Raw genomic sequence first — 19,217 nt, forward strand, 5'->3', positions numbered from 1 at the left:
ACTATGGGACCTCCCGGCCATCATACCGCTCAGGAAGGAGACGCATTCTGTCGCCTAGAGATGAACGTAGTTTGGTGCGAAAAGTGCAAATCAATCCCAGAACAGCAGCAAAGGACCTTGTGAAGATGCTGGAGCAAACGATACAAAAGTATCTATATCCACAGTAAAAAGAGTCCAATATCAACATAACCTGAAAGACCACTCAGCAAGGAAAAGGCCACTGCTCCAAAACCGCCATAAAAAAGCCAGACTAAGGTTTGCAACTGCACATGGGGACAAAGATTGTACTTTTTTGAGAAATGTCTGATGAAACAAAAATAGAACTGTTTGGCCATAATGACCGTCGTTATGTTTGGAGGAAGAAGGGGGAGGCTTGCAAGCCGAAGAACACCATCCCAACCGTGAAGCACGGGGGTGACAGCATCATGTTGTCAGGGTGCTTTGCTGCAGGAGGGACTGGTGCACTTCACAAAATAGATGGCATCATGAGGAAGAATAATTATGTGGATATATTGAAGCAAGCTAAAGTTAAAGCTTGGTCGCAAATGGGTCTTCCAAATGGCCAATGACCCCAAGCATACTTCCAAAATTGTGGCAAAATTGCTTAAGGACAACAAAGTCAAGGTATTGGAGTGGCCATCACAAAGCCCTGACCTCAATCCTGTAGAAAATTTGTGGGCAGAACAGAAAAAGTGTGTGAGCAAGGAGGCCTACAAACCTGACTCAGTTACACCAACTTATTGTGGGAAGCTTGTGGAAGGCTACCCGAAACGTTTGACCCAAGTTAAACAATTTAAAGGCAATGCTACCAAATACTAATCGAGTGCATGTAAACTTCCAACCCACTGGGAATGTGATTAAAGAAATACAAGCTGAAATAAATAATTCTCTACTATTATTCTGACATTTCACATTCTTAAAATAAAGTAGACCTAAAACAGGGAATTTTTACTAGGATTTAATGACAGGAATTGTGAAACACTGAGTTTGAATGTATTTGGCTGAGGTGTATGTAAACTTCCGACTTCAACTAACTTTGGTAAACTCGGTAAAACCGGTCATAAGAAAGTGGCTCACTTTTTAGCCATGGCAACAAATCTTTCAGAACCAACATACTCCGGGTCAGGCCAACTCCACTTACCGTGAATAAAATGACTTATGTAGAGTAAAACTATTGAATGACAAAATTATTTTATTGATAGGAGTGGGGGGAAAAAAGGCGTTTGTGCTTTTCTACACCAAAGCAAAGGCGGCATTAACGACACAACAACAAAAAAACACTTCTAAAAGCCTATTTCACACCATAGCCTACCGAATTTGCAAGAATTTTGATTTCAGGAAAATATTTTAAATGTTCCACTGACTCTCCCATGGATTGATGTTTCAGCATTGTCTCAAGAGATTGGCGATCGACTAGCAGTTACAAGCCTGATAGGCTGTTGCTCATTCGCCTGCCGCTAACTCTGAGTAAATCTTCCATCGTAGTATACCTCTATGGTCCCAGATCTGTTTGTGCGGTATAGACAACACCTACATAACCGTTGCCATGCCAAACATAATGACCATAGGAGCCTGAAAGTGACTCTCTGGGTGACTTTTTATGGGCAGCAGCATACAGTGTTCAAGGATCAGATGGAACCAAATCACATCGACACAAGTCGGAACAAGAATTGGAGATCCAAGATAGCAGCGGATAAAAATAGGAGTCCAAAAATGCACATTTTTGGGCACAGCCTGACTTGCTTGGTTAATCTATGCTAAGAAGCTGAATATTGACTCGTTGTCATTTCATTGTGTCCATGATTTTGTGTTTCATTCTAGTGGTTGGCTGTATGCTGCTAAGGCTCTATGTTTTTCCTGTGGCGGTGGATCGGTGTGTCTGTGTGTGCGATGCAGACATCTCCAGCCGCTCATGCAGCAGGAATGCTAACGCTAATATTCCCTGACAGAGGATGGCCAGCCCAGACCTGACCTTTCAATGCAACACGGCTCCACAAGGAACAGAGGAGGGAAACGCCAGCGAGCTAACTAAGGTTGCGTCCCAAATGGAGCCCTATCTCCTATATAGTGCACTACTTTTAACCATCTAGTGCACTATATAGAGTATAAGGTGACATTTGGAGTGTAGCCCTAGCGAGGTAGAGTTTCTGGACGAATCCACAACGAGAGCCCTTAGTGGCTGTAAAAGGGCTGCAGTGAGTCGGGGGGCTCGAGTCAGTCTAATGTATAGTAGCTTACAGTGGAATAGTGTATGTAGCCTACATTGGAATAGTGTATGTAGCCTACAATGGAATAGTGTATGTCGGCCTAGTAGTACTACTGATGAAACATGACTCAACGAACGACACTGGTCTGTTGCGTCTCTGTGGGGTTAAGGGGTTAAAAAGGTTGGATATGCCGGGGGCTGATATGGGGGAAAAATGCTTACCTCTGGGTCACTGTTGCCAGTACCCAAATAGTTGAGATCCTCACGCCAGCACATGCAGCGTACTGGTATGGATTATCTTCATATGTCACAGAATGATCAGCTATTCATAATTCTCTTCTACTTGTCAAATAGACAATGACCTTTTCAAACTGGAAGAGTTGCACCTTGTCCCGTTTGTCATGTTGCCTATGCCTCCCACCAAAACAGGCAGGCACGTGTAGGAGCTGTACATTTCTATCAGGGTTTAGAAGCTGCCTGCCTGTCATCCTTCCACCCCCACTATAGATCATCCCGAGCCCATATTTCAAATCAGGCACATCGACATACATCGACATGTCTTGAACTTTGCTGCCTCCTCAGCAACAATTCCTCTGCTTTGACAAATGGCAACACTGTTGTTGTTGTTGTTGGGAGTCCCCCCCCCCTCCTTCCCAGCAGGTGTCAGGGCAAAGCGGGCCAGGTGGGAAGGGGGAAAGGGAGAGAGAGAAAGAGGACATGAAGAACTGCAGTGTGACTTCATCTGGTAATGATATACAGTGGAACAAAATAACCCGGAGACCCAAAGGCCTCTTGCTACCTTTGAGGTCCAATACCCAATACACACAAAAATAAGCCCTGACAACTTGACGATGCCACACGATTGGTCTCTCCTGACCTTGTAGTTTTAGTATTCAAATCAGGTTTCTCGTCAGGTTATATGCAAGCTGGCTACTTATTAAATGACACAATATTGGCCCTAGATGGAGATCCATGCACCAAACGGAATAGACGTTTTAACATCCATCATATCAAGCAAATATCTGACAATATAAAATGCAGCCATACTTGAATTGTTCTTCTCTCCGGTCAGCACTGGAGAATTGTGTGAGGAAATGTGTGAAACAGCCAGAGTTATGATATATTTAGCAGGAGATGAGTAACATACTGTAAGTAACTCTTAGTTGTTCTCTAGTCAGGGTGTGAACATTTAAGATGTTAAAACTAAGTTGGGATCCTTAAAGTTGTGAAAAATCCATAAATCCATGTTTTGTGGGGGGTGCAGTTATCACAAAACATGTTATTTCGAGGAGGCAGAATCGTCGAACCCACGGAGAGGGAGGACAGGCAAGGCCTGGAGGTTGGAGAAGGTTTGAGCGTGTTATAGCCTAACTAGATGATAGGTTGTAAACACATGGCGAAAGCGGTGTCATTTAAATCTAACCAGTGAGGAAAAGGGCTAACTTTAGGCTACTGTGGTAAATTTGCGAGGCATGAAAGACAAGACATTGAGAGATACAGATTACCAAAACATTTTCCTCCTCCTCCTCCTCCTCCGCCTCCTCCTCCTCCTCCTCCTCCTCCTCCTCCTCCTCCTCCGCCTCCGCCTCCGCCGCCTCCTCCGCCTCCGCCGCCTCAATGATGCAAGTGTGTGTTCAGCCTTTGGTCTGTTGCATGTACAATATCTTTGCCTATTCATTCATGATATTCCCTGCTTTACTGAAGTTGAGACAAGACACAGCCTTCCATTGTGTGATACAGCATTTGATTGCCATCCCTCACTAGCTTGCTATGCAAGATGCGAGTGATTGTGTTCTCGGAAGTACGGCAAATAATCAGTCTCCTCCATTCCAAAAATAATGACTCTTAGGAGGCGATTCGAATCTTGACACTCAGAAATGGGAGTTGACATCAGGAGTCGACGTTCAAGGAGTCGAAGAATCAATTATTTGGAGTCAAGTCTCCACCACTACGTCATCGTGGTTAACTTTGGAAAAATGGCAGAGAAAGGCAAGCTATAGAAGTGGCCTTGTATGGCAATACTATGAGAAGTTAAATGAGAAGGAAATGCAAACTGTGCAAGCCGGAATTGAGGTACAGTAATGGTAGTACAGATGCAATGCAATCTCTGCGAGAGGGAGGGAATCTGTGGGAAATTGTATCGCCACAGTTAGTCTTTCAACGTTATGCAAGCAAAGAGGATGATAGGCCAACCAATGAACAGACGTCTTACCTGACGTGATTGCTGCAGAACTTGGTGAACTGTGGCTGATTGAGGAATATCAGTCGTGCATCTTCTTGGTCAGCTAAAGAAGTCTTTGCGGAGGTTGCCGTGTCCTCTGTCTTTTCGTACCCTGAGGGAAGAACGGAAAAAAGAAAACGCATTCAAAAAACAGATTTTCAAAAGTCATTGCCAACATGTACAAAATTGTCTTTTCAGCACCAGATCTTCCCAGATAGCTTCATCCATTTAATAGAATCATCTTCCAGTCAGAGTATTTGCAATGTGTGACGTAGTATAAAAAAGGCACAAAAGTCAGTACTTTGCATAGATTTTGTTAATGGCATTTCTCTGTGCTGAATAGAACCAAAGTTGAAAAGGGGCCATTTAGATGAAAATTTGAGGTTGACTCAAAGAAAGGCACTAAGAACTTTTGGACAAGGTCACAGAAGAACATTTTTAAAAGTATGACAAGGTTGGTCCAGGCAGGGTTTATTTTCAAACAAGGCTTTCTTAGAGCAGATGGCAGAGTCGAAGGCAAATCTGTGTCTCAGGGTCATCCATTCTGCAGGGTTCAGGTGGCAGTGTGTGTGTGTTACAGAAATCACAGAAGATTGGATTACGACTAGATAAAATGCCTTTTACACAATGTCCCTTCAGGGTGCCTTTTTAAGGAAGATCAGATGCTGCAGGTACACCTTTAACTGGCTTCTCCCGAGAACAAGCACAGACACCACTGGGTAGGGACTGTGACCAAGCACAGACACCACTGGGTAGGGACTGTGACCAAGCACAGACACCACTGGGTAGGGACTGAGACCAAGCACAGACACCACTGGGTAGTGTCGGGATCGATAGTCTCAGTTTAAAAATTTCCCGCCGTGTAGCCAATGCTCCACGTGGTATGGTTAGGAATTGAACAACCATTGCAACCTTAGCTTACACTGAGGTTTTTGATGTCTGAAGAGGATTTCCACAGGAGCTGGTTTTATTCGTAACAGTAAAAAAGGCGGTTCTATGATGCCCGATCATGTCTGTGCTCACGGGGGCTGGCAAATGACAAACTTTAAAGGGAATGCAATTATCTCGCATTAAAGGTTAACATCACAATACATTATTTCATCTTTACTCATTCCTTTTACACAATAATTAGATGCAAACCCCATAATTGAGAAATGTACACATTCAGAGATATAGTTGTGCGTTTCCTGTCCTCTCTGAGGTCAGCAATTGAAACGCCCTCGTCATACCCATCCTTTAAGTGTCCACCTACTCACAAGTGGAGATTTTGTTTCATATTCTCATTATGGGGATTTAGAAGTTGCCATGTGAAATCCTTTGTTCTCCCCATGTCTCTCTTTCTGCATGGCCAGGGGGAGAGAGTCTCCGCCAGGAATTTACGACCTGAGATAACAGAACCTGGGTGTAGGAGAGAGTGAGAGAGAGGGGGAGGGCACTATCTATATCCAGAAAGGGCCACGTCATGACAGTAGGGACTTATACTAAGCAAATACACAAACATGGATGTGGCAGCTACGGACTTCATTCTATTCTCCAATGCTTAAATACTAGGTTAATTTGAGGAATCACGACCAGCCTACTTCTGCCCGCATTTATTTTAAAATGAGACATGACTAGCCTACACTCCCTGGCATCGCATTCTTGAGCTGTGAAAAAGCCTAGATCCCCTAATCGAGTACTAGGATCATGTAAAAATCAGTTAATGTAAACCGCCAGGAAGAATGACGCCTTTTCAAAAATCGTTATTCTGTAACAATTTGAATTTTTTATTTTTTATTTTTTTACATTGGATTAAAGTAGAGACTCAGAGCTAGAAAATAATATTTCATACACTACAGTTGAGGAACAATGGGAAAGTATTTCTGCTTTGAAAGTTGCAAAACTTGTAAACTCACTTTTGAGAAAATGGCATTTGAATGTTTTGGTACTACTACTGGAGGGCCCTTCTTAGTATACAAACATTCAGCATAGTTCACAAACCATTTATCCGGAGGCTGCATTCATTGTAGCTGGGGATTTTAACAAAGCTAATCTGAAAACAAGACTCCCTAAATTTTACCAGCATATCGATTGCGCAACCAGGGGTGGTAAAACCTTGGATCATTGTTACTCTAACTTCCGCGACGCATATAAGGCCCTGCCCCGCCCCCCTTTCGGAAAAGCTGACCACGACTCCATTTTGCTGATCCCTGCCTACAGGCAGAAACTAAAACAAGAGGCTCCCACGCTGAGGTCTGTCCAACGCTGGTCAGACCAAGCTGACTCCACACTCCAAGACTGCTTCCATCACGTGGACTGGGACATGTTTCGTATTGCGTCAGATGGAAATATTGACGAATACGCTGATTCGGTGTGCGAGTTCATTAGAACGTGCGTCGAAGATGTCGTTCCCATAGCAACGATAAAAACATTCCCAAACCAGAAACCGTGGATTGATGGCAGCATTCGCGTGAAACTGAAAGCGCTTTTAATCATGCTTTTAATCAGGGCAAGGTGTCTGGTAATATGTCCGAATATAAACAATGCAGCTATTCCCTCCGCAAGGCTATTAAACAAGCTAAGCGTCAGTACAGAGACAAAGTGGAATCTCAATTCAATGGCTCAGACACAAGAGGCATGTGGCAGGGTCTACAGTCAATCACGGACTACAAGAAGAAACCCAGCCCAGTCACGGACCAGGATGTCTTGCTCCCAGGCAGACTAAATAACTTTTTTGCCCGCTTTGAGGACAATACATTGCCACTGACACGGCCTGCAACGAAAACATGCGGTCTCTCCTTCACTGCAGCCGAGGTGAGTAAGACATTTAAACGTGTTAACCCTCGCAAGGCTGCAGGCCCAGACGGCATCCCCAGCCGCGCCCTCAGAGCATGCGCAGACCAGCTGGCCGGTGTGTTTACGGACATATTCAATCAATCCCTATACCAGTCTGCTGTTCCCACATGCTTCAAGAGGGCCACCATTGTTCCTGTTCCCAAGAAAGCTAAGGTAACTGAGCTAAACGACTACCGCCCCGTAGCACTCACTTCCGTCATCATGAAGTGCTTTGAGAGACTAGTCAAGGACCATATCACCTCCACCCTACCTGACACCCTAGACCCACTCCAATTTGCTTACCGCCCAAATAGGTCCACAGACGATGCAATCTCAACCACACTGCACACTGCCCTAACCCACCTGGACAAGAGGAATACCTATGTGAGAATGCTGTTCATCGACTACAGCTCGGCATTCAACACCATAGTACCCTCCAAGCTCGTCATCAAGCTCGAGACCCTGGGTCTCGACCCCGCCCTGTGCAACTGGGTTCTGGACTTCCTGACGGGCCGCCCCAGGTGGTGAGGGTAGGCAACAACATCTCCTCCCCGCTGATCCTCAACACGGGGCCCCACAAGGGTGCGTTCTGAGCCCTCTCCTGTACTCCCTGTTCACCCACGACTGCGTGGCCATGCACGCCTCCAACTCAATCATCAAGTTTGCGGACGACACAACAGTGGTAGGCTTGATTACCAACAACGACGAGACGGCCTACAGGGAGGAGGTGAGGGCCCTCGAGTGTGGTGTCAGGAAAATAACCTCACAATCAACGTCAACAAAACTAAGGAGATGATTGTGGACTTCAGGAAACAGCAGAGGGAACACCCCCCTATCCACATCGATGGATCAGTAGTGGAGAGGGTAGCAATTTTTAAGTTCCTCGGCATACACATCACAGACAAACTGAATTGGTCCACTCACACTGACAGCGTCGTGAAGAAGGCGCAGCAGCGCCTCTTCAACCTCAGGAGGCTGAAGAAATTCGGCTTGTCACCAAAAGCACTCACAAACTTCTACAGATGCACAATCGAGAGCATCCTGGCGGGCTGTATCACCGCCTGGTACGGCAACTGCTCCGCCCTCAACCGTAAGGCTCTCCAGAGGGTAGTGAGGTCTGCACAACGCATCACCGGGGCAAACTACCTGCCCTCCAGGACACCTACACCACCCGATGTTACAGGAAGGCCATAAAGATCATCAAGGACATCAACCACCTGAACCACTGCCTGTTCACCCCGCTATCATCCAGAAGGCGAGGTCAGTACAGGTGCATCAAAGCTGGGACCGAGAGACTGAAAAACAGCTTCTATCTCAAGGCCATCAGACTGTTAAACAGCCACCACTAACATTGAGTGGCTGCTGCCAACACACTGTCATTGACACTGACCCAACTCCAGCCACTTTAATAATGGGAATTGATGGGAAATGATGTAAATATATCACTAGCCACTTTAAACAATGCTACCTTATATAATGTTACTTACCCTACATTATTCATCTCATATGCATATGTATATACTGTACTCTAGATCATCGACTGCATTCTTATGTCACTAGCCACTTTAACTATGCCACTTTGTTTACTTTGTCTACATACTCATCTCATATGTATATACTGTACTCGATACCATCTACTGTATGCTGCTCTGTACCATCACTCATTCATATATCCTTATGTACATATTCCTTATCCCCTTACACTGTGTATAAGACAGTAGTTTTGGAATTGTTAGTTAGATTACTTGTTGGTTATCACTGCATTGTCGGAACTAGAAGCACAAGCATTTCGCTACACTCGCATTAACATCTGCTAACCATGTGTATGTGACAAATAAAATTTGATTTGATTTGAGACCCCACCCATCTTCAACGGCTGATCCTAGCATTTGGTACTAACAGCAGCAGTCAACCACCCAAGCTAACTTGCTAGCTAATTCCAGACATAAATGAGAGCACAGCTCACTGAATTTTACTCGCCCTAGCAAACCTGGTTGGGCTGTTGTTATCCAGAGCATTGGTGACAGCAACTGCGCCGTCAGATTGTCAGTTTGTAAATTCAGAGCATTTTGCTCTCAGAGCGTTCAGAGCACACACTGGATGCTCTGGCGGATGAGTAGGGTTGATCCAAACGTTCTGACCACACAACGGCAGTCAAGCACCCAAGCTAACTGGCTCGCATTGGCTATCCTGCTAGCTACTTCTAGGCAAAAATGAGTACACCCCACTGACCATTTTACTCGCCTTAGCAGAGCTGGTTAGGCCGTTTATGTTATCCAGAGCGTCGGTGACTAACTGTGCTGCTGGCAACAATTTCATTATGCTTTTTTTGCTAACGTTAACTGACACCAACCATATTCAACGGGTGTTGAGTGTTTGTAAATTCATCAGTTATTTGGCACTCTGGTACACTCAGATGAGTCTTTTGTTAAGACATGTAGCTTGACCGGTGCTCTAAAGCCAAATCAGCGCTACTGTAGGGCAATTGGCAAATAAGCCAGTTGACAAAAGCCGGCCATCACTCACTTTGACCTAGACTGTGTTTACAGGCAGTAGCAACAGTGCGACTTTAGATCAGAAAATACTTATTTTCCACCATAATTTGCAAATAAATTCATTTTAAAAATCCTACAATGTGTTTTTCTGGATTTTTCCCCTCATTTTGTCTGTCATAGCTGAAGTGTACCTATGATGAAAATTACAGGCCTCTCATCTTTTTAAGTGGGAGAACTTGCACAATTGGTGGCTGACTAAATACTTTTTTGCCCCACTGTAGCAGGCAATAGCAATATAAGTTGCTTTTAGGTTATAATTTTCATGTAGATATCATTTTTATTAACCTCATGACAATGATTTGAGGTTAATATAAATTAAATTAAACTGTTCCAAGAATTACCGGCAACTTCAGGAGAGTAATGCCAGAATCTGCGAAAGCCAGCAGGAGAGAGAGGAGAATGGTTGGGTCAGGTTAAGTTTGTTTTCTTCTGGTTATCTAGATCTCTGGCTCCCATGTGAGTAATTTGTGTCTTATTTCAAACAGTAAGCTTAACGTATCAGACAAGCTCAATGCATAGAGTTGATTTTATTAAAACACATAGGGTGTCTATATATGGAAAAATACACGTAAAAAAATGTCTAACAAGCCATTGGTTGAAAGAACAGACAACTGTTGACGAACATTTGTTTTCGTCGGGAACAGCCCTAATGCTAACTGTGGATAACAGTCGTTCAAGTTCAGTATAGCTACCTAGCAAAGTGATTCACATTTCTTGCAAGCTAACCAAATGACACCTGCATCTCCAGCAGTAGAACCGAAAAACGATATTGGGGAGTTGTCCATTCACCCACTCATCAAATGACATCCTCCCCGCAGCTAGCTAGCTAACGTTAGGCTCAGCATTTTCATCTTGCTTAATAAAAAAGCTACAAAAATAGAAAGGCAACATGCAACAAATTTACTTTTTATTGAGTTACAGTTCATATAAGGAAATTAGTCAATTAAAATACATTAATTAGGTCCTAATCTATGGATTTCATATGACAATATACAGATATGCAACTGCTGGTCACAGATACCTTTAAAACAAAAAGGTAGGGGTTTGGATCAGAAAAACTGTCAGTACCTGGTGTGACAACCATTTGTCTCATGCAGCGCAGCATCTTTGCATAAAGTTGATCAGGCTGTTGATTGATGCCTGTGTAATGTTGTCCCATTCATCTTCAATGGCCCTGCGAAGTTGCTGGATATCAGCAGGAACTGGAACACGCGGTCATACACATCGATCTAGAGCAGTCCTGGACAATTATTTTCCTTAGAGAGCCACATTAGAATATATTTTTGCCATTGTGGGCCAGAATGAAATGACAGGATTATACATCAAGTGTTTGACTGTGTTGAAATATATATCTACTGTAAATCACATTCAGATATGCTACTTATTTTACATGCACAGAAATAAATCATATCCATGTTCTCCTTTTGGTTGGTATTTTCATTATTCAACATGCAATACACTACACGGAGGGAAAAAATATAATGTGCATTCAGCACCACGGACAGAACTCTTGTTAACGGGTATGCACAAAAACACAAGAGAGAGCTCAACATTACATTTAAACTACTCAATTAGTGTGAGGAGTGAAGTCTCTGATGGGCATTGACTAGAGCAGTGAAGTCAGGTATAGTTTCTGATGTCGCTATGCGCAGGATTGCTGAGAAGTGAGAGATGATCTGTGCCTTGAATTATATTTCATCACTGAAAATGTCTGTTCACATACATACTCTTTTAAGCATCTTCCCCAAACTCAGCCATCTCACATTTGTGTGGTAGGGGAGTTTTGCATGACCCAACTGTCTCGTCCAACAGTGAGACAAAGTGCCTGTGGTTTAAAGATATGCTCTTATGAAATTGACCACTTTAGTGACTATCCACAACATGGCTCATTTTCAGAACACATTTACAGAGCACCTCCTGATGAATAATGCAATTCAGGAAAATTATTTTCTGATCTGGGTTCAGCTCAGCTACTTGATCTTGTATTCTTTTCAAAAAGGCCAAAGTTTGGGCACCCATCAGTGGTCACACTGGATAACATTTCAAAATTCAGTCCCAGATTTGTCACACACTTATTAACCTCCAATACATATTTCCCTGTGGTTATGCGCTTCATTTATTGTACTGAAGCAAGCTCCTCTGTCATTTCAAAGTCTGGGGTTATGCCTCGTAAGAATATCAACAACTGTGCCGTGTCACGTGCATCACTGCTCTCATCCAGGGCCAAGGAGAAATGTCTTTCAACTGTTGTTCCATATTCTCTGCGATTTCCTCAACATGCTGTGTCACTGTTCGTTTTGACAGGGAAATATTTTCAAACAGCTCTTTCTTGTCGAGGAAAAGTATTGCTGGAGAGTCAATTAAACATTATTTAAATGAATTTGCCCTCAGCGAATGGCTTGCTATGTTTAGCAATTGTGTGGGACATTACATAGCTAGTTCACGCAATTCCGTTGTTTGCGGAATGCAGTTTTGTGAAAAGTCCTTGCTGCTTTTGCAACTGAGAAAGCAACTATCGATGCACTTACCCTCTGCTCAGAAGACATTCCTATATTTCTCTGCATGCTTCGGATGGAAGTGTCGGGACAAGTTGTAGTCTTTCAAGACAGCGATGCTCTCTTTGCACACAGCTTTCCCTGATACCTCAAAGAAATATTTCGATGTCCACTCTTGCTGGAACACCCTACATTCATTGTCCACCTATTTTTGAGCAATTTCTAGCTAGCTACTATTTGTAACTGTGACATGCGTGTCAGCCTGTCAGTCACTGTCTGTCCTCGTGAAGTTGATATTTATACGTGCCTTCAAAATAAATGTCACTCAAGCACTGAGAGTTAAATAATTACACAAAGGCAAGTATTTGTTGGGCTGTTCATTTGAATAACAAAAATATTTTTCAAAACTTTACTATCGCAAATTCTTTATGTGATCTGAGCATGATTCCGCGGGCCATATTGAATCAGGTTGTGGGCCGCATATGGGCCAGCCTTGTCCAGGCCTGATCTAGAGCATCCCTAACAAGCTCAATGGGTGACACTTCTGATGAGTATGCAGGCCCTGGAAGAACTGGGACATTTTCATCTTCCAGAAATTGTGTACAGATCCTTAAATATTGGGCCGTGCATTATCATGCTGAAATATGAGTTGATGGCGGTGGATGAATGGCACGACAATGGGCCTAAGGATCTCATCATGGTAGCTCTGTGCATTAAAATTGCCATTGAGAAAATGCTATTGTGTTTGTCATCTGTAACTTATGCCTGCCCATACCATAACCCCACCATGGGGCACTCTGTTCACAACATTGACATCAGCAAACAGTTAGCACACACACACCATACGGTTGTGAGACCAGTTGGACATGCTGGCAAATTCTCTAAAATGTGGCCTTTTATTGTCCCTAGCACAAGGTGCACCTGTGTAATGATAATTCTGTTTAATCAGTTACTTGATTTGCCACACCTGTCACATGGATGGATTATTTTGGCAAAGGACACATGCTTACTAACAGGGACGAAAACCAAATTTGTGGACAACATTTGAGAAACAAGCTGTGTGTGTGTGTGTGTGTGTGTGTGTGTGTGTATGGAACATTTTATTTCAGCTCATGAAACCAACACTTTACATGTTGCATTTATAGTTTTGTTCAATGTAGATAAGCTAGCCTATTAGCCACGTATGACTGACTTGTGATGGTCGCCCTTGCAACTTTGATTGTATTGACATTCTCAGCCTTCGCTACATTCGTCCATTTTTGTTAAAAATATTGAGTCATTGAAACAATCAGTGCATCCTGAATGGCTGGAGGTAGCAAACAATGTACCAGACCAGCTGTGATTTACAACCTGATAGCAATATTTGTTGGACTACCAAAAATGTATTGGTAAATTATATTCATCATGCATTGAACAGCATCCATCTATTCTGCCAAAAATGCCCTAGTGTACATCATGGAATGAACCTATTTTTAAAACCTCTTATGAAGTATGTTTTGTACCATTAACTGGGGATTTGATATTATGATACTTTGCCGATATGAAATATCGGAAAGTATTTAAAACGCTGTCAGTTCCACTTCACAAAAAAAAAGTTTGTTGATTAAAACCAACATATTAGTCTGACATATGGCTGGTTTCAGCTCAATGCAGTGCTCCCAATGGTGTGTATTATACTTCACAACTTAGTTTCATAAGAGCCCTGGCTAAACGTTAAAAGGCTAAGAAAGCCTAATCTGATGCCAACAGCTTCAGACAGAGTTCCGTGTGAGGTAAATTGAACTGCAAGATACCGTTTTACTCATCTGGTCAGGGGGGAGAATACAAAACAAAACAGCTGGGCCTTGTGAGTTGTTGGTGTATCGTTTGTCTGTGTCCGACAAACGATACACTTCAGCAAACTTAATGGAACTAGTGCCCCAAAATGTTTTTTTTTAACAATAAATCTTAAGTCCATTATACATTTTAACAGTATAAACACAAATAATCCTTTGTGTCAAGTCATGAACCCTCTGTTTGAAATAATATTCGTAAAGGATTCAAAGAGTGAAAAGCTTTATTCATTCACATGAATAATTTATATAATTTATTTGATACTCAAAGGTTTTTATAGAAAAATATAATATTTTTATGTTGTATTTGCACATGTGCCGTGCCATTTCATTAAATCTCACAAATATGGTACAGCCCACTATATTCTACAGCTCCCAAGCTTTCTGTGGATTTAAGAGTTTCCTAGTCTATTCTTTATGGCCCTCTATATTTTATTTTGTCTGGCATAGCAAATACAGGAAAACATTGCTCCAAGGCTGTCAGTTCAAGAGGTTAAAAAGTCAGGAGCCTAATCACACAAATCTCTCACACATAGGGTTTTTTTTTTTTTCTAGGGTTTTTTTCTGGCTTTGAGTTCCTGTTGGGAAGCCTCCTTGATCGGAGTTGGGTATTTCCTGAGCAGACTTGTCTACAGTAACTCCAGCTGGCATGCTGGATATATAAGCTCGATGTTATCTACTTTGAACCTGCTGCAGTCTCTATGGCAACAGCTAACTCTAGATATGTGCAGGCAGGAGTTCCATGCCTGCTAGTTCCAGAGACAGGAGTGAGAATAATATAACTCGGCATGAGGCAACAGTCAAAAGTGTAGTCGAAATGAGGAAGTTAGTCAGTCTATACAGGCCTGCCATTGCCAGGAGTATAATGCTAAACTACAGTGCATTCAGAAAGTATTCAGACCCTGACTTTTTCCACATTTTGTTACTTTACAGCCTTATTGTTACGTGGATTTAATAGTCGTATTCCTCAATCTACAGTCATGGCCAAAAGTGGAGAATGACACAAATATGAATTTCCAAAGTCTGCTGCCTCAGTTTGTATGATGGCAATTTGCATATACTCCAGAATGTTATGAAGAGTGATTGGATCAATTGAAAGTCCCTTTTGCTATACAAATGAGCTGAATTCACCAAAAAACATTTCCACTGCATTTCAGCCCTGCCACAAAAGGACCAGCTGACATCATGTCAGTGAATCTCTCGTTAACACAGGTGTGAGTGTTGACGAGGACAAGGCTGGAGATCACTCTGGCATGCTGATTGAGTTCGAATAACAGACTGGAAGCTTCAAAGGGAGGGTGGTGCTTGGAATCATTGTTCTTCCTCTGTCAAACATGGTTACCTGGAAGGAAACACGTGCCGTCCTCACTGCTTTGCACAATAATGGCTTCACAAGGCAAGGATATTGCTGCCAGTAAGATTGCACCTAAATCAACCAGTTATAGGATCATCAAGAACTTCAAGGAGAGCGGTTCAATTGTTGTGAAGGCGGCTTCAGGGCGCCCAAGAAAGTCCAGCAAGCACCAGGACCGTCTCCAAAAGTTGATTCAGCTGCGGGATCGGGGCACCACCAGTACAGAGCTTGCTCAGGAATGGCAACAGGCAGGTGTGAGTGCATCTGCACGCACAGTGCGGCAAAGACTTTTGAAGGATGGCCTGGTGTCAAGAAGGTAGCAAAGAAGCCACTTCTCTCCAGGAAAAACATCAGGGACAGACTGATATTCTGCAAAAGGTACAGGGATTAGACTGAGGACTGGGGAAAAGTCATTTTCTCTGATGAATCCCCTTTCCGATTGCTTGGGGCATCCGGAAAAGAGCTTGTCCGGAGAAGACAAGGTGAGCGCTACCATTAGTCCTGTATCATGCCAACAGTAAAGCATCCTGAGACCATTCATGTGTGGGGTTGCTTCTCAGCCAAGGGAGTGGGCTCACTCACAATTTTGCTTAAGAACACAGATATGAATAAAGTACCAACACATCCTCCGAGAGCAACTTCTCCCAACCATCCAGGAACAGTTTGGTGACAAACAATGCCTTTTCCAGCATGATGGAGCACCTTGCCATAAGGCAAAAATGATAACTAAGTGGCTCGGGGAACAAAACATCGATATTTTGGGTCCATGGCCAGGAAACTCACCAGACCTCCAGACGTGACGCTTGGCATTCAGGCCAAAGAGTTCAAACTTAGTTTCATCAGACCAGAGAATCTTAGTGTCTTTAGGTGCCTTTTGGCAAACTCCAAGCAGGCCGTCTCTACCAAAGGCCTGATTGGTGGAGTGCTGCAGAGATGGGAGAACCTTCAAGAAGGACAACCATCTCCACAAAGGAACTCTGGAGCTCGGTTAGAGTGACCATTGGGTTCTTGGCCGCCTCCCCAACCAAGGCCGTTCTCCTCTGATTGCTCAGTTTGCCCGGGTGTCCAGCTCTAGGAAGAGTCTTGGTGGTTCCAAACTTCTTCCATTTAAGAATGATGGAGGCAACGGTGTTCTTGGAGACCTTCAATGCCGCGTACATTTTTTGGTACCCTTCCCCAGATCTGTGCCTCGACACAATCCTGTCTCGGAGCTCAACGGCCAATTATTTCGATCTCATGGCTTGATTTTTGCTCTGACAAGCATTGTCAACTGTGGGACCGTATATAGACAGGTGTGTGCTTTTCCTAATCATGTCCAATCAATTGAATTTACCACAGCTGGACTCCAATCAAGTTGTATAAACTTGAAGGATGATCAATGGAAACAGGATGCACCGGAGCTCAACTTCGAGTCCCATAACAAAGAGTCTGAATACTTACATAGATAAGCTATCGGTTTGTTTTTTTATAAAATTTGCAAACATTTCTAAAAATCTATTTTCACTTTGCCATTATGGGGTACTGTGTGTAGGTTCAGGATTTATATTTATTTAATCCATTTTAAAATAAGTCTAACGTAACCAAATGTGGAAATTGGGAAAGGAATACTTTCCGAATGCACCGTAAGTAAGCCTGCCATTGACAATGTCCACTATTACCTGTCAAATGAAAACATTTGAATATAGCCTATTCATATTTACTCTACGTTAGGTGACCCAATTTAATTATTTCTACACAAAATAAGTTGTAAGTCAAAAGCAGGGAGTTTACCATCAACGGTTAAATGTCGGTGAGCCATCACCACAGAACTACCATTTGTTGACATGCCTAGCTCTCCCAGCAGCACAAATTAGGACTAATAACCTTAATCTAAGGCACTCAGTCTTAACACAGACAAGGGCCCCAAGATCAATCAACAGGAGCATGTGACTTCCATCAAAGAAGTGCTACTGCTCTGTTCTGAGATCCTAATTGCATCACATTTACATTCTTGAAGATAGAACACTGTTTTCAATATGAAGAACCGGCGTTTATGGTTACTGGGGAACAACGCTTTCAATATGAAGAGCCGGCGTTTATGGTTACTGGGGAACAACGCTTTCAATATGAAGAACCGGCGTTTATGGTTACTGGGGAACAACGCTTTCAATATGAAGAGCCGGCGTTTATGGTTACTGGGGAACAACGCTTTCAATATGAAGAGCCGGCGTTTATGGTTACTGGGGAACAACGCTTTCAATATGAAGAACGCGTTTATGGTTACTGGGGAACAACGCTTTCAATATGAAGAACCGGCGTTTATGGTTACTGGGGAACAACGCTTTCAATATGAAGAACCGGCGTTTATGGTTACTGGGGAACAACGCTTTCAATATGAAGAACCGGCGTTTATGGTTACTGGGGAACAACGCTTTCAATATGAAGAACCGGCGTTTATGGTTACTGGGGAACAACGCTTTCAATATGAAGAACCGGCGTTTATGGTTACTGGGGAACAACGCTTTCAATATGAAGAACCGGCGTTTATGGTTACTGGGGAACAACGCTTTCAATATGAAGAACCGGTGTTTATGGTTACTGGGGAACAACGCTTTCAATATGAAGAACCGGCGTTTATGGTTACTGGGGAACAACGCTTTCAATATGAAGAACCGGCGTTTATGGTTACTGGGGAACAACGCTTTCAATATGAAGAACCGGCGTTTATGGTTACTGGGGAACAACGCTTTCAATATGAAGAACCGGCGTTTATGGTTACTGGGGAACAACGCTTTCAATATGAAGAACCGGCGTTTATGGTTACTGGGGAACAACGCTTTCAATATGAAGAACCGGTCGTTTATGGTTACTGGGGAACAACGCTTTCAATATGAAGAACCGGTGTTTATGGTTACTGGGGAACAACGCTTTCAATATGAAGAACCGGCGTTTATGGTTACTGGGGAACAACGCTTTCAATATGAAGAACCAGCGTGCATTCATGGTTACTGGAGTTTTGGTGTCTGATACAGATAAAGTACACATGCAAAAGAGCCATTCAAATCTGACTCAGCCAAAATGTTTAAAAAGGAATGTTTGGCTACATTTGGGGCCGTTGGTTAAATACACATTCCTGGGCTAAAAGCACAGTCTTGGCAAAAATACGTTAACTTGTAACACGCCTACAGGTCCATTTCTATTTGCTTTTAATTCAAACAAATGTGTTGCATAGGTTTAGGTTGACTGTCTGCACAATACCGTTTAGAGAGATAAGGGCTAAGGTGACAAACCCCTTTTGCAAACACACCCGCAGAGTAAGCAAACACACAGTAACATTTGAAACAGATGGGATGAGTGAAAATATAATAAGCAGTGGGGTTTATGTTGTACATTTTGCCAACCATAGTAATGTGCTGGAATTGTAGTAGCCTACACACGCAGCTCGTAATGTAATGTAGGCCTAATTGAGAGAGGCAGTATGAGATCACCTGTTAATTAATAATGTTTACTCATCAATTTCTCTCATAGTAATGTTTACGCAATGCATTGTCCTAGTAATGTGTTTACTAATAATGCACATGTGTTAGTAAGAGGACAGCGCCACCCATAGAGACTAGACATATAAACCACAAAGTATTTAGAAGATATGATCCTGATCACGGGTGGTGGTTCCTCATGACGCACTTTCATTTTCTGGAATTTCCCCTGACCTTTCAGACAATGCAGACACTTTTATTCTGTGATACTTGTAGAACAAAACA

At 43.0% G+C, this 19,217-nt stretch overlaps 1 protein-coding gene across 1 annotated transcript in view; it reads right to left on the reverse strand.

Moving 5' to 3' along the window:
• Positions 1-19,217, reverse strand: part of LOC115130886 (phospholipid-transporting ATPase IA) — a 197,428-nt gene that overhangs the window by 136,755 nt on the left and 41,456 nt on the right. Inside the window, exon 2 of the mRNA XM_065019824.1 lies at positions 4,419-4,539. Within this exon, the coding sequence (XP_064875896.1) occupies positions 4,419-4,539 (121 nt within the window). The remainder of the gene's footprint in view (positions 1-4,418; positions 4,540-19,217) is intronic.

Source organism: Oncorhynchus nerka, linkage group LG6, assembly GCF_034236695.1.
Source record: "Oncorhynchus nerka isolate Pitt River linkage group LG6, Oner_Uvic_2.0, whole genome shotgun sequence".
NCBI classification, from domain to species: domain Eukaryota; kingdom Metazoa; phylum Chordata; class Actinopteri; order Salmoniformes; family Salmonidae; genus Oncorhynchus; species Oncorhynchus nerka.